Source organism: Larimichthys crocea, chromosome VIII (genome assembly GCF_000972845.2).
Source record: "Larimichthys crocea isolate SSNF chromosome VIII, L_crocea_2.0, whole genome shotgun sequence".
NCBI lineage: Eukaryota > Metazoa > Chordata > Actinopteri > Sciaenidae > Larimichthys > Larimichthys crocea.
The window spans coordinates 17,550,160-17,563,883 of record NC_040018.1 but is presented as its reverse complement, the minus strand read 5'-3'; the positions used below and the strand labels follow the sequence as shown (position 1 = coordinate 17,563,883).

The 13,724-nt window shown below is 39.7% G+C and overlaps 1 protein-coding gene across 1 annotated transcript; it reads right to left on the bottom strand.

Moving 5' to 3' along the window:
• Positions 1-232: 232 nt before the first annotated feature.
• Positions 233-11,303, bottom strand: smyd2a (SET and MYND domain containing 2a). Its single transcript, XM_010732321.3, has 12 exons — positions 10,802-11,303; positions 9,375-9,438; positions 8,536-8,646; positions 7,654-7,714; positions 6,454-6,581; positions 5,747-5,814; positions 5,360-5,462; positions 5,142-5,252; positions 4,279-4,399; positions 3,971-4,145; positions 3,365-3,473; positions 233-3,052 (listed from the first exon to the last, which is right to left on the bottom strand). The coding sequence occupies exons 1-12, from the start codon at positions 10,972-10,974 to the stop codon at positions 2,969-2,971; spliced, it is 1,308 nt and encodes a 435-aa protein (XP_010730623.1). The 5' UTR covers positions 10,975-11,303; the 3' UTR covers positions 233-2,968.
• Between the last annotated feature and the right edge of the window lie 2,421 nt (positions 11,304-13,724).

Genomic DNA, 13,724 nt, shown 5'->3' with positions numbered 1-13,724 from the left:
CTCCTGTTGGGACAGTCATTGTGAAGATGCTAGAAGAAAAACACCATATGAGCTTGTCTACTTTTTGGTGATCAGAAAGCAAAGCTTAACCACTGAAGCCACTAGATTACTGTAGAATACTTCTAACAAAATTTTTTATCTTTGTCATGTTGCTTAGGTCCTGTTTTGTTGTGCAATATGCAACTTATAAATAAATGATCTTACTGTAATAATAAATATATATACAAGAAAGCAAGTGCCATATGGTCATTTATTGAGTTCCACTGACATGGTACAGAAAGAATCAGAGGCTCAGTTTTTAGGTTTGCATTCCAATAAAATAACATTCATGCCTGAAAATGTAAAAGTTCATTACAGAAACAGCAGAAAAACATCATCTGGGTGGCCTTTCATCTGGTTTTACACATGCAGTATAAGTGTGATTTTACTGTTTTAACCCTTGTGCCACAGGTTTTTAATCTTTCATGACAGCACAGAAAAACAAATCATATGCATGTTCTTAAGAGTCTGTCCAGAAATGAAATGAACTGCTCCAATCTAGCAAACAGAAGGGTTTCAGATGTTTTTTTGGTTTGTGCAAACCAGCCTACAAAACCTCTTCATTGTGTCTCTCCTTTGTAAAAACATACTCAAAAATAAACATGTGGAACTGATGGCTGGTTGATTGGTGCTTTTGGATTACCTATGCAAAGCTGTAAGGCAGGCACCTTCGAGATGCATTCTTGCAGGGGACAAAAAGAGTCACCTATGCAGGAGTTGCTACAAATATGACCACAGGTAACTCATAACAATGGGCTATTTGTAACCCTCAGTAACCCACATTCATGTGGTGCATAGAATTGCATCCATAGTAAAGAAGAGGGAGAAGCTACAGGTATTAAAAAGAATAAAATAATTCGTTCTGTGACTTGTGCCACTGTGTGAAGACTGCAGGCAAGCAGACTGTCCACAGACAGGAAATGAAAAAAAATGTGCTTACGGGTTTTCCATTTTGACATCATTTTGTCGCAGAAAATGTACAAAATTTTAGTGCAACAAGCACCTTTAAATAAGGCCCAGGTGATGACATTTGCATTGCCTTAATTTCAACGTTTTACATCCTCGTTTAACACACTGCATGCTTACTCTTAAGATTAAAAAACAGCCTTCTTTAAGACCTTTCTACGTCATGATTTAGTCAAATCTGGAGAGAACACAGTTTCATGACCTGTAACTGCTCCACCTACTCATGATTTTGGGGCCATTTTAAACCTCAAAATACAGAGGCAACACTTCCTTCATTTATGACGATTGTCAACAGCATTTTCTTAATCGCTGTACCACTGACACGCATTTTATGATGTATCCATGTCTGCTGAAGGTAATGCTTCCCTAAAATGTTACCAGTGATGTTATACTGGTTATGTTATACATTATGATTCATCCCAGTCTATTAAGCTTACGAGGTGCAAAAACAAATTTTGCACTGAAGCAGAGATTAAAGGGAGATGCACTTTCTGTTGTTTACTATAAAATTAAAAGTGTATGAAGAGGATGAATTCCCTCCTTGTTATCATTTATATATATTCTAGCAAGTTATACTGCATGTTAATATTCTGCCCACTGATGCCAAGGTGATTTGATTCCCAGGGTGACGCTTCTGAGAAAACACTAAAAAGGTACAATAATGCATCTCTTGACAAAAGGCAACAAAAGCTACAGTGTTGCGCCCTTTTTCCTGAGAGCAAAAGAGGCTCTGATCCAGGATCATCTGTAAGGTCATGGCACCAAAGTCATCACTCTGTGTTAAGAGGTAAACTGGTCTCAGATCAGCACCCCTGTTTAAGGATAGACTGTGAATAGAGAATTATAGCTGGTTCCTTGTCAGTAAAACCCGTGGCCCTTTTGGTCAACAAGCCTCATATGGAAAAAAAACAAAACAAAAAAAACAATAAAACATGCAACACCTTTTCCGGTTTTAAAACAAGCAAAACATAGTGCAAGACAAGCCAATCAAAACACTGGTTATTCATTCAGGAATAGTTCTTCTCTTCTCCATTGCTACAGAGTAGCTGATGCATGGTCAGTCATCTTTTTTTCACAGTTTAAAAAAAGGTCCAGTGTGTAAGGATTTTGGGGGGGCTCTATTTACACAATGTCATACACAACTGCCACGTTTCTACAGTAGCACCTAACAGACAAACTAAACATTAAATAGATAAGGTGTTCCATGTTTTCCACATGTTTTGTGGCCACCATCGCGAGATGCCACTAAATCCTACACACTGGTCCTTTAAATAAGAATCAATGAAGCCAGAAACTCTGCTGCTGAATACTTGACAGAATTAAAATGTTTTGGTGAATAAGTAGTAATGCCCACTGTAACAACTACTCACAAGTTTGTACAGGAGTCCAAAACACTGAACAACTGCTCTGGAGCAAAGCTGCGCAGCTTAAACTGCCGCCACAGACATAAATAATGGAGAAATACAAAGTCTGTTGATGTGTCTACAGAACAAAGTGAACTGGGCAGAATTTCATATCATAAAATGAGCTTATGTAGCCGTCACATAGCAGTATTAAAGATTTCCTTTTTTCCACTGATGTGATCTCCTTTTTTGAATTACAGTATGGGTGTTGAATGGATTTAATGAGTTTCAGCACACAGAAAACGTTTTCAAATGAAGTTCAAGATTAGAACTGTGAGTGTGTCAGATGCTTTTTTTCCATTTCAAACATTTTAAAACAAATTTGTTGGTTTTTAACTGAAGTAGCTGCAGATACAAAACATGGTCGTCCTCAGCCAGAATGTGTTGACGGTAAGAAAGAAAGAAGCCCTGCCTTAAGACAGGCTTGAAAAACAAAATGTGGGCGACGGAAACCGGAGAGGTATAAGATGCATGGCATGCAGTTGTGATGCAAATTTTGTTGCTTTAAGAGACATTCCTCAATCCAGTGGATCTCTTTTGCTGCTCCCCGTACACCTTGTTTATTTCTGCTCCTCGACTTCTCGTTTGACCTCCGCTACATAATGGTGATCTTTCCCATGAGCCACCTCCATGATGGCAATTGCCTGAGGACATAAAAAAAACAAAAGATAATAGATCAATAAATAAATGATAAAAGAATTTAAAGACATCAGAAAATGTATGAAGTGGCACTTTGTAGCTATTAAGTTGTTCTGTAGATCAATGTTTGAACAAGCACCTGACTCATCTCATCTCTCTAAACGTCTTTAACTTAATTAGTTATTCTAGCTGCAGTTGCTTTTTACAGCTGATTTATCTTCAGCTAAATGTTCTGTCCTCACTCTGCCTCCTCTTTTTTAGCCTACTGTATTTTTTCCTCACTTTTCCACCAACTGACCAGATGTCTATAATCGTACCTTCTTCAGAGCTCTGATTCCTTGTGCCTTCTTCTCCAGCCCCAAGTACAGACGTCCCAGTTTCAGATACATAGACGCCACATTTAGAGAGTAGGCTGGGTAGTGAACACTGTGGAGAGAATATCATTTATACAACAAGTTAAGCGGTGAATGCGTGAGGAAACAAAATATAACCTATAATTAATGTTACATTGTTGTAGAGATACAAAAGTTGGAAACTTATCAAGCTGGGAGAGTACAACTGTAAAAGATAAACTATATAGCAGATGTGTCTGGGTGCTGTATACTACAGAGAAAAATGTGCAATGCATTAACAATATATGACTCCAGGAAATGCACCTCTGCTTAGTTTCCTGCTGCGTCACTCAGTGTGATATTAATGATTTCAAGTGTAAAGAAAGCCCACTATGTTACAGATTTCTCCAGACAAAAGGTCTGAAAAAGTGAGAACAAATTCTTACTGATGGACTGCGAAGCCCTCAGCTATTCAGTCTTTCTTCAGGGATTCTGTGCAGGGGCTTTCTGACAACAGCACTGCTGTACAACAAACTGATCTATTGTAATTGCATCACTGCCTCCTTACAGATCCCTTACAGATAATTATACCTGTATGGCTGAATGATCTTCTCTCCATAGCTCATAGCTCCATCCCAGTCCTGCATGTAGAGGCAGACACCCATTGCCTGGTACATCATGTGCAGCATGTAGACGTTTGTGTCTGCGAAAATAGCTCCCATCTTCTCCTGGCTAAGCTCACACATCTCCAGCAGCTCACTAGGGGGTGCCACAGAGTCAAGGAATAATGACACCAACAATGTACAGAAAGAAGGGGAGGCTGGGAAGAGAGAAGACAAACTGACTGACTCAATCAAGAGTGAAACAGAGACACAGTTATAAACACAGGAAAAGGATATTTTTGTAGTGTTTGGCTCTCCTGAACTCCTCGATTACATTTTTGGCATAACGGACCATAGATCGGATTTCCTCTGGCTCTGGTGGAGAACTCAGCTTCCTGATCTCCATTTTTTCTTTATCCTAGAATGGGATGGAAAGAAAATGCATACAGAAGAAAACATATGTACAGTGACATATTGTACACAAGATATCCTAAAATGTAAAAAAACAACAACAGAGACTTCTAACTGACTCTAACAGCGCCATGTTGCAGTTTCATACTGCTGTACACACCAATTCTGGCTTGTGCGACCTGTGTTTACATTGGAACATTAAAAAAAGTACTCAAATATGTATCACTATATCTGCTTGATGATTGAAGAGGACGTTGATTTATTGCCCCACAATGCAAAGTACAATGGGAGCTGCTCACAGCTGGAAATGATTAGAAACTACGTGCCAAGGCAGCTTTCAGAGCACATAAAAAGATCACATTTACAAAAAATGTCTAAATGTGAAACTAGCAAAGGTTTTCCAAAGTCAAAATAGTAAACTTATGTTTACCATCATTTCCTGCCAAAACACAATATACTATGAAAAATGGTGAAATTACTGAATATCTTTTTTTTTATTTAATACACAGATAGTACAAACTCATTCGATCAGATCAAAAAATCAAACCTACAACACTCTCATATGTTAAAATAGACAGTAGGATAGAGTGTGTGTTGAATTCTCAACCTCCTCCAAATCACACAGGTTTCACATTTATGCCCTCGCCTGGGGCTGAACTGAGAGCATCCAGTTTCCACTGCCTTTGGCACACATAAAGCACATATTAGTGTGTAGCACAGAGAGCTTCAGAGAGGCGTGCCAACAGTACCTTAGACTTGGAGGTGCACTCAGTACACTGGCATGTGAAGAAGTAGGAATCTAACAACCTCTCTTTCCTGTCCTCTGTTGGATAGAGCAGGTCGATGTAACTGTTGAAGATCTACAGAGGGCAAGAGTTTGCATGAGTCAAGATGCAGATGCGGTTTTTCTTTGTGATTGTATGTGGTCACTGAGAAGCATCTTTGTTTGTTGCCTTTGTTTACTTACCTCGTCTCCAGGGTTAATCTCTTGAACAGCTCTGACCTCAGCCACTGTGCCTTTATAGGTCACTATGACATTGGGGCTACAGCTGTGATTCATCAGTGCTACACTAGAAGGAAGAAAGGAAGGAGGAGGAGAAGCACAAAAGCTTAGCAAAGAATTGTGAAATCACAGAATAGTTCTAAAAAATATTTCACTTAGCAGCTCTATGATGTTGGGACTGGATGACGGTTTATGTAAATACCACACTGACTTTTAAAGAGAGAGATAGAACTAAAATAATGAAACAAAACAAATGAGACATACAGATTTTTTTTTAAAAAGCACTAAGGGATTTAATCTGTAACATGTTGCCAAATGACTGTTCATGGCATGTTAACATGGACTACTTACTCAGGAAAAACAGCTGATCCCAGATGGGAGAGCTCCTCATCCTCTATGGTGAAACCATTACAGTTAACCTGGAGACAGGAGACAGAAGAAGGGACAGGCGAGGAAAGACAGGCGAGAAGACACAAACAAACAGGCGGAGACAGAGAACAGCAGGGTGAGTAATTTGATAATACGACTGGCATCAACCTCTACTCACTTGTGGTGTTTATTTCCATCAAGGAGGAGGAAATCTAGGAGTAGGAGATTAAATGTAGCTGTGAGATAAGAAGCCAAAGAGACTGTGGGTGTAGTGTGGAGAGAAAGGAGATAGCAGCACTGACAGACAGATCAAATTAAAAAGCTAAACAGGAGTTAAAGAGAGAGGACCTGTGTGTGTGTGAGTGAGAGAGACAGAGATCCAGGTTTCACTTCAACATTTGCTCCCCTGTGCATGTGCTAACAACTGTACAGACAACTGGGGTTGATGTGTGGGAGAGAAATTTAAAGGATGTGTGAACAGAAGCATGCATTAAGCAGTACAAACCGACAAAGGTCAACACCTGTCTGCTGACCAACCACACAACAGTAACAAAACACACCCAAGATTCAGGATCTTTTAATAAGTGGATTTCTACCAACAGAGAAACTAAAAATGTAATTTAAAGAGTACAGCGTGTATAACCAGATGATCCAAAGAAACTTCAGAAAGTTGTGTTATCCAGTTTTACCTGTGCAAAGAGCTCAGTGAGAGCCTGGTCGTCGGGGATATCAGTGATATGTCTGGAGTAGAAGTGGTGCAGTGCTGCTATGTCTGTCTGGTTCATCTCATCCTTCTCACTGTCCATCTTATCTAGATCTGGAAAATTCAATGAGACACAGACAAAAAGAAAATAAGATCAAAAATAAAGAAAGAACATTTACAGAAAAAGGAAATAGGGAGAAATTCAATAACATCAACCAGATCATCATAAAGAGACAACCTTGTGTCTAGAATGGTGTATCTTTGTTTAGTTCATGTTCTTTGATGTTAAGATGCTCTTGAGCACGTTACTGATCAAACTCTGGATTTGAAATGGCGCCATCATGCTCCCCATGAAGAATCCTTCTTGTGGAAAAACGGACGGTTGGATAATCTATCGTAGGCTCTTCAGTGGAACTGCTCGGTGTGAGTGAAGTGTAGGATATACTGTTGCATTAGGCCATGTGTCATTGTCAGTCACCCAAACTCACACAGACACAGTCTGGTGGCAGCAGCTGGTCAGTGATTTGCTTTGTGTGCATGAGAGACAGGTGTGAAGGTTAATTCTGTGACAATCCTCTGATGACACCTCTGAGCCTGTAACAACAGTCCACACTAAACGATATTACCAAATGGAGCAGAGAAAAACAATTTGTGGGCGCTTAGATGGAAAACAGCTTTGTTTCTGTGTGTGTTGACAAAGAAACACTATTTATAGTGTATGATCAGGAGCAGCTAAACATGTGTGCTCAGAGCTTTTTTTTTTTTTAAATTAGTCTTCATCTAAAAAACACCTTAGTGACAAAAAAAGAGGTTACAAAAAAGGTAAAAAAAAAATGTAACCCTGTATATTAACATCTTCTCAGTACCGTCTCTCAGAGAAGAGGCTTGAGTACCTTGCTCAAGGGCACAGTGGCAGTCATTTTTAAAGGAGGGAGAGAACATGAAATTACAGCACCCAGAAGCTTGGGATTTAAGTCCCAGTGCTCTGCAGACTTGGAGTGAATGAAAGAGACAGAACCAGGACTGGAGGCTACAGCAGAGGATATTAATAGACACCCTACTACAACTGCACACGCACACACACACACACACACTGCACCATGTAACTAAAATCGCATTCAAATGTAACTAAACACACGCTCATGTATTAAGACACAGACACACACACATATATCTTATAACTCACGGGCTTCAAACTCTTTGAGCAGTAGCAGCCTTTCTGAAGGAGTTCGCTCTGTTGTGACTCTCTGCAACATGTCGACACACATGAGATCAGTTTAGTCAAAGATCATGCAATATAAAAGACAAAATAGCATAATTCTAGTTTTCAATGTTTTGCCTTATAATAGAAAATGTGTTTTTTTGGTCAATTTAAACACTAACAATAAAACAGCTGCTAAACACAGCTTGATGACAGAAGCACTGGTCTTCAGGAAGTGTGATCTTCAATAGGACCAACACTTGGACATTACACCACAACTAGGTTAACATTAGTATGTATGGTTTTGTCAGCTAAATGGCTTTTTTTTTTTGGCTCGCCAACAACTCCAGTCTGAAGTGACCTTCTGGACTGCAATAGATGATAACAAAGACATAACACCAACGATACTCCTGTGACACTACTCATGCAAAAATATACAAATGAAAATGAGATCAGTTAAGTCATTGCCACGTTGCTCCAGCGGCTCACAGCTGGTATAGTCCAACTCATAAATGAACTTATTATCAAGCAGCCACTTATTTTATTTGACATTTTATCTTCTTCCCACATGGCTCCTTTCCCCTTCCTTGCATAAGACTCATTTTAATGTAACAAAATATAACAATTCTTATTTTCAGGTGATTATACACTCGTAAAAGCAATATCAAATTATTATATTCCATTTCTTCCATATTCTGTAAACAGAGGCCCCTAAATCAGACTGCTTTCTTGTACACAGTATTGATTTTAAACTGCGATGGATGATGATGTCTTTACCTGAGTTTTTGTTTAATCATCACATTAATCCCAATTTAAAAAATTAAATTTATGAACATTGAAGCACTTCTACTCTTATGATTACTTTACCTGTTTCAAGATGATTCTAGCGACCAGTCTGACGGTCTCTGATGGACACCAGTTTTCCCCATAGGCACACATAGCTACACACTCCAGCTTATGCATGGGCCAGTCACCTCTCTGCACACACACACACACACACACACGCACACAGAAAAAGACTCTCCATTATTACAGCAAGTAATTCTCATTTAAGAGGACAATGCATGAATCGACAACATCAAAACACAGAGAGACAAAAAACAAAAAAAGCAAGAAGGTGAGAGTAACAGAGATTCAAACGAACACAGGGTTTTATCATAAAGCGCACACAAATGCACACACAGAAAACTGAATTGTACTGCAGCTGACTGGGTGGATTTTGTGCCATGAAACTAAAACTAGACAGAGGCAGAGGAAGGACAGACTAAATTGTCATAGCAACAGCAGTGCCAGTGTGTGCCCTCTCTCTCTCTGGCTCTTGTTGTTTGCAGCCAGAGTGGTTCTCAATGTGTGGCCTTAAGTCTGAAGATGGGTCACAAAAACAGTAGAAATGTATTTTTAAAATTTACTCTGAAGAGATACCAGTGAAGCAAAACGCTCAACTTTTGGGACGACATGTATGAATGCATCCAAAGGGCACAAAACGTCGCCTGTCACTGACAATAACAATCAAATAGCCGAGACCTTGGCCTAACTTTTTCTGTGTCCTATCTGAATACAGACAGGAACAAAACATTTTTAAGGAAGAAATACTATTTTTGTTAGCAGTAAAAATGTATTCACAGTCAGTTTCTATGGTTATTTGAAGCATCTGGCACACACACTGACACACAAAAAAACAAAAAGGAAGCTTAAAGCACTCTCACCTGACAGTCAACATTGCAGTAGTAGGCTTGCTTACACTTGCCACACTTAAAAAGGTCTTCTCTCCTGTCATGACATGAAGACACAACATATTACTCACACACACACACACACACACACACTTTTGCTGTGAGAAGTGGACATTTTGTCAGCAGAATTTAATCGTATCAACCTGCATGAAATTACACAGAGTGCACCTTCATCTGAGACATAGAAACATTGCCTGATGTTTTTCAGTTGGTTGACATGGGATTTAATTAAAACCCTTTACTGACATTAGTTCCCACGACATTTAAATGTGACTGCTAAATTGAGACTGAATGAGACTCATGAGTGAGTTTTTACAGTCCTGTGACAAAAGGTTAGACGCACGGATGCACAACAAGTCAACTCAAACACCGACACAGGTTAGTGCATTGCAAGAACTTTGATTCGAGTCAGTTTTTCCTAACTAAACATTGTCATTTTCAGCACGGGGTGACTAAAGATCACTATTACACCTCCACCCCCCTCAGTGCCCACATGCACCTCTGGCCTTCTCATCTCTTGGCTCCTCCTCTCTTGGGACACATGGACGACTATATTTAGCAGCCTAACCTTTTACTGCTCTACAAACCTTAATGGCAGCTTTGGTAAGACACACGTGTGTGTGTGTGTGTGTGCGAGAGGGAGAAATTTAACTCTAAAGCACCTCATAAAGAGTGTCATCGCAACAAGACAAATAGGCAAGCTCGAGGGCTAAACCTTGAAAAAAAAAAAAAAAGAGCAGCGCACTGCAGTTTAACCTTTCTGTATGTTGCCTTCACACACCTACACATGTCAGTACTCATGTGAATGTTGTGGGCAGGCCTTTCTAACCACTCCACATCCCAACACAGCTGAAAACTACCAAGTTACCTTATTATTGTCTGTTAATGACAAATAAATTCACTTTTACAGCAGAAAAAACAGCAAAGACAGTCTGATATTATGAAGACTGCAGGTTTTCTGCAGCTGCTGGAGGAACAGTGAGTACTCTCACGTGTAATAGTGCAAACTAATACACAAAGTACTGAGTGTACTACCTGTAAGTGTACTAGCACATCAGTAAGCTCTTTTAGATGAGAGGAAAGCTTTTTTCACATGTCGCCTTTAAAAACTGGCAGCAATCTTGCTGCAGGTGAGTGTTGGCATCTATTTTAGACTCTCCTGACTCTGCAGTGCCACTTAACAAAAGCTGCAGCGTCGGTCAGGTGAGCTGCCTCTCCGCACTGACCCATTTAAGCCTGTCTGCACCGGATAGGCACTGTTAGGTATCCACGGGGGGGGGGTCACAGGCTAACCTAGCTCGGTGTCGAGGTTAGTCGGCGTTAAACTGGACTCATCACTGGCTTTGTTGTGTCTTAAGCTCAGCTGAACCCGGACACAGAGGTGTGTTTTCAGGTGTTACCTGGTGAAGCAGTGCTCACAGTGCGCTCCTCTCTCATTCACTGTCAACACGTAGGCGTAGGACGGGCAGGCGAACACCAGCTCCCCCACCGCGAAGTGCCTCACCGCCCGCAGGCCTCTGCCTCTGTCCGGGCTCAGGAATCTCTCCGTCCCCTCGATACCTTCGTTCTTCATGGTTGCTTCTGTGTACGGATCTTGGTTCCGATACTAGCACCGACCACCACCTGTGTCTGCCTCTAATCTGCTGCTGCTGCTGCTGCTGCTGCTTCTTCTTCTCCGGGCCACGGTGTGTGTAGTGCGGCTCTCAGCGCCCACTGCTGGACAGTGACGCTCACCATGTCCTGATGTTAGAAAACAAACATCCAGATGTCAACATCTGGTTTCACCTGGACTATGTCTTCTCCACAATGTAATGGTCCCGTTTTAACCTGCTCGGATTGTCTTCTGAACATTGTTGTATAACTATTTCCTGCATTGTGCATTATACTTCCCTTACTTATCCTGTTCACGTGCTTTTACCTCCTCTAATTTTACATCAGTGTTTTATTATTTTTTTTAATTTACTTCCACTCATTTCAGAGGCAACTGAACTTTTTACTGCACTACAATGAATTCATAACTTACTTGTTACTCTGTAGATTCACATTCACAATACAAACTGTAATCAACAAATACATACGATGTATTATGGGTTCAAATGAAATCAAATAATAATAGAAGTAAATTAAGTATCCCCACTTTTTTCCCCATCTGCAATAGCAAAGTGATATTTACACATAAACGATTATTATAATATCCTGTAAATTATTTAGAAATGGGTCTGCAAAATTAGTACTAACTTTATGTATTTTAGGTATTTTTGATTTGATTTTTGACTTCTGTGCTTTTACTCTACAGAACTCAATCAGTGTGGATTGTCCCCATAAAATACATAATATCTGGTGCATAATCTAAATAATCAATAAACAGTGCCTCTTGCACTATTTGTAACCCTGTAGACTGCTTACACCAAAATGTATTTTCATAGCTACTTGCTTGTACATCATCGTTATGTGTTGTGTTTCTTTATCTTTGTCCTTGCTTTATAAACATGTCCATGTGTAACTTTCTGTAAATTTGCTCTCAGCACTGTGTGCAAACAAGCTACATTGAGAGCTTCTCAAAAGCTTTTCTTTGAATGTTTAAACATACTTGTAAGTTGATTCTGAATAATAAGAGCTCTGGGCATCATTAAATATTTATATTAGTTTCAAGAAATATGCATCACTGGGCTCCATGTTCTCACCAGATAACTTACTGGATAAATATTGAATTTTGGTGTCTTTTTTTTTTTGACAGATATGCATGTCCCAGGAAGAAAGTCTTAATGCTACACCATACAAGGATAGCTGAAGCTACCAAGGTGGCAGAAATTTGAGGAAGATCCTCTCTTGCTTCAACATTATGATGCTCCAGTGTGCAAAACAAGGTCAATAAAGAATTGTTTTTCTGAGTTTAAAGATTTTGACTGACATCCAACACCATTTGTGGTGAACTGGAACACAGACTGTGACCTCAACACACTTACAACCTAATGGGAGAAGCCGCAGAGTCCCAAGTCTTATTGAAAATCTTTTCCAGAAGAGTGGAGTCTGTTAGAGCAGCGATTCATTTAATGGTTTGGGAATGAGATTTTCAACAGTAACACAGAGCGGTGCCCACATACTTTTTTTTTTTCCATGTCGAGTAATCACAGAACAACGAAATGATTCAGTGCGCAATGATTTCTAGTCTTTCAGAAAATGTAATAGTTCATGTGGTTATTAGAACTACAATATGTTGCTATATATTTAATTAATTAGAAGATTTATTTATCAAAAATGTTGCCTTATAGCACAACATCTGGCTGGTTGGTTTTGATCTTATATTGAGGGAATGACATCCTGACTCCAGAGTAACAATGCCTACTTGACAAAAGCAGGTTTCTTCTTTAAATATTAAATACATTTTTCCATAAAATTCATGTTTAGCTGCCACATTGTGATGCAGATCCATCGTTGCAACTGTGCAAAACATCACTAAAATAAACATCAATAGGCTATACTCAATAATTGGACATGTTTGTGTGTGTGTGTGAGCTTGCACCATGAACCACTGAAGCAGACCAAAATACATGACACTGTTTAGTTTATATTTATATATATATAAATGCATTTATTTAAGTTAATCATTTCTCCTCATTCAAACTTGAATTTCTGCAGTATCTATAAAACAGGGAACAGTTAGAAGCGCTGTACAGTCTGACAACAAAACTAGGAACCGCGGCTGAGTACACTGTGTATATATGTACATACTGTACACACACTGATGTAGGTATATACAAAAATATACACTTTTACATGTGTGACCCCTCGTGCCATATCACTCACCACCATCATTCAATGAAGCCACATTGTTACCCCATTAGCTCACACCCCTCTCTGCTGATTTGTCTTGTATCTGTCATTACTGACTGATGAGACTTGTACAGTGTAGTGTCTTATGTGCATGTTTAGCCCCCTAGTGTGCCCTGAAACTCATACACACTGTTACTGCCACTCTTAGCAAAAGATGGAGAAGCTTTAAGCAATCCTGAGCTGGATGTCTCATCGGGGCTTTTCACATATCAGGGAGGGCTCTTCTTCTGATCTGAGGTGGTCTGAAGGGGAAAGACATCCTTCTTGTTCTGACTCTTCTCCCTGTTGTAACAGAAAAGCTGAAAGAACACAACACTTAACCTTTACACCTCCTCCCTTGTTCTTTCCATAAAATAAACCCACAAACCCCTCATTGTTTCCCTCCACAAACACAGTGAGTATGAATGAAGTCCTACCAGCTCAGGGAGGAAGATGCTCTTGTCTATTGACTGGTGTTCAGTTTTCCGGTCCCGGATTGACATTATTTTT

Excerpts from the sequence above, each read along its gene's own strand:
- smyd2a (XM_010732321.3), bottom strand. The coding sequence starts at position 10,974 with ATGAAGAACGAAGGTATCGAGGGGACGGAGAGATTCCTGAGCCCGGAC. Across the intron at positions 5,815-6,453 it reads TCACTGAGCTCTTTGCACAG|GTTAACTGTAATGGTTTCAC; the intron begins GTAAAACTGGAT and ends TCCTGTCTCCAG. Across the intron at positions 3,474-3,970 it reads AAGATCATTCAGCCATACAG|TGTTCACTACCCAGCCTACT; the intron begins GTATAATTATCT and ends TTCTCTCCACAG.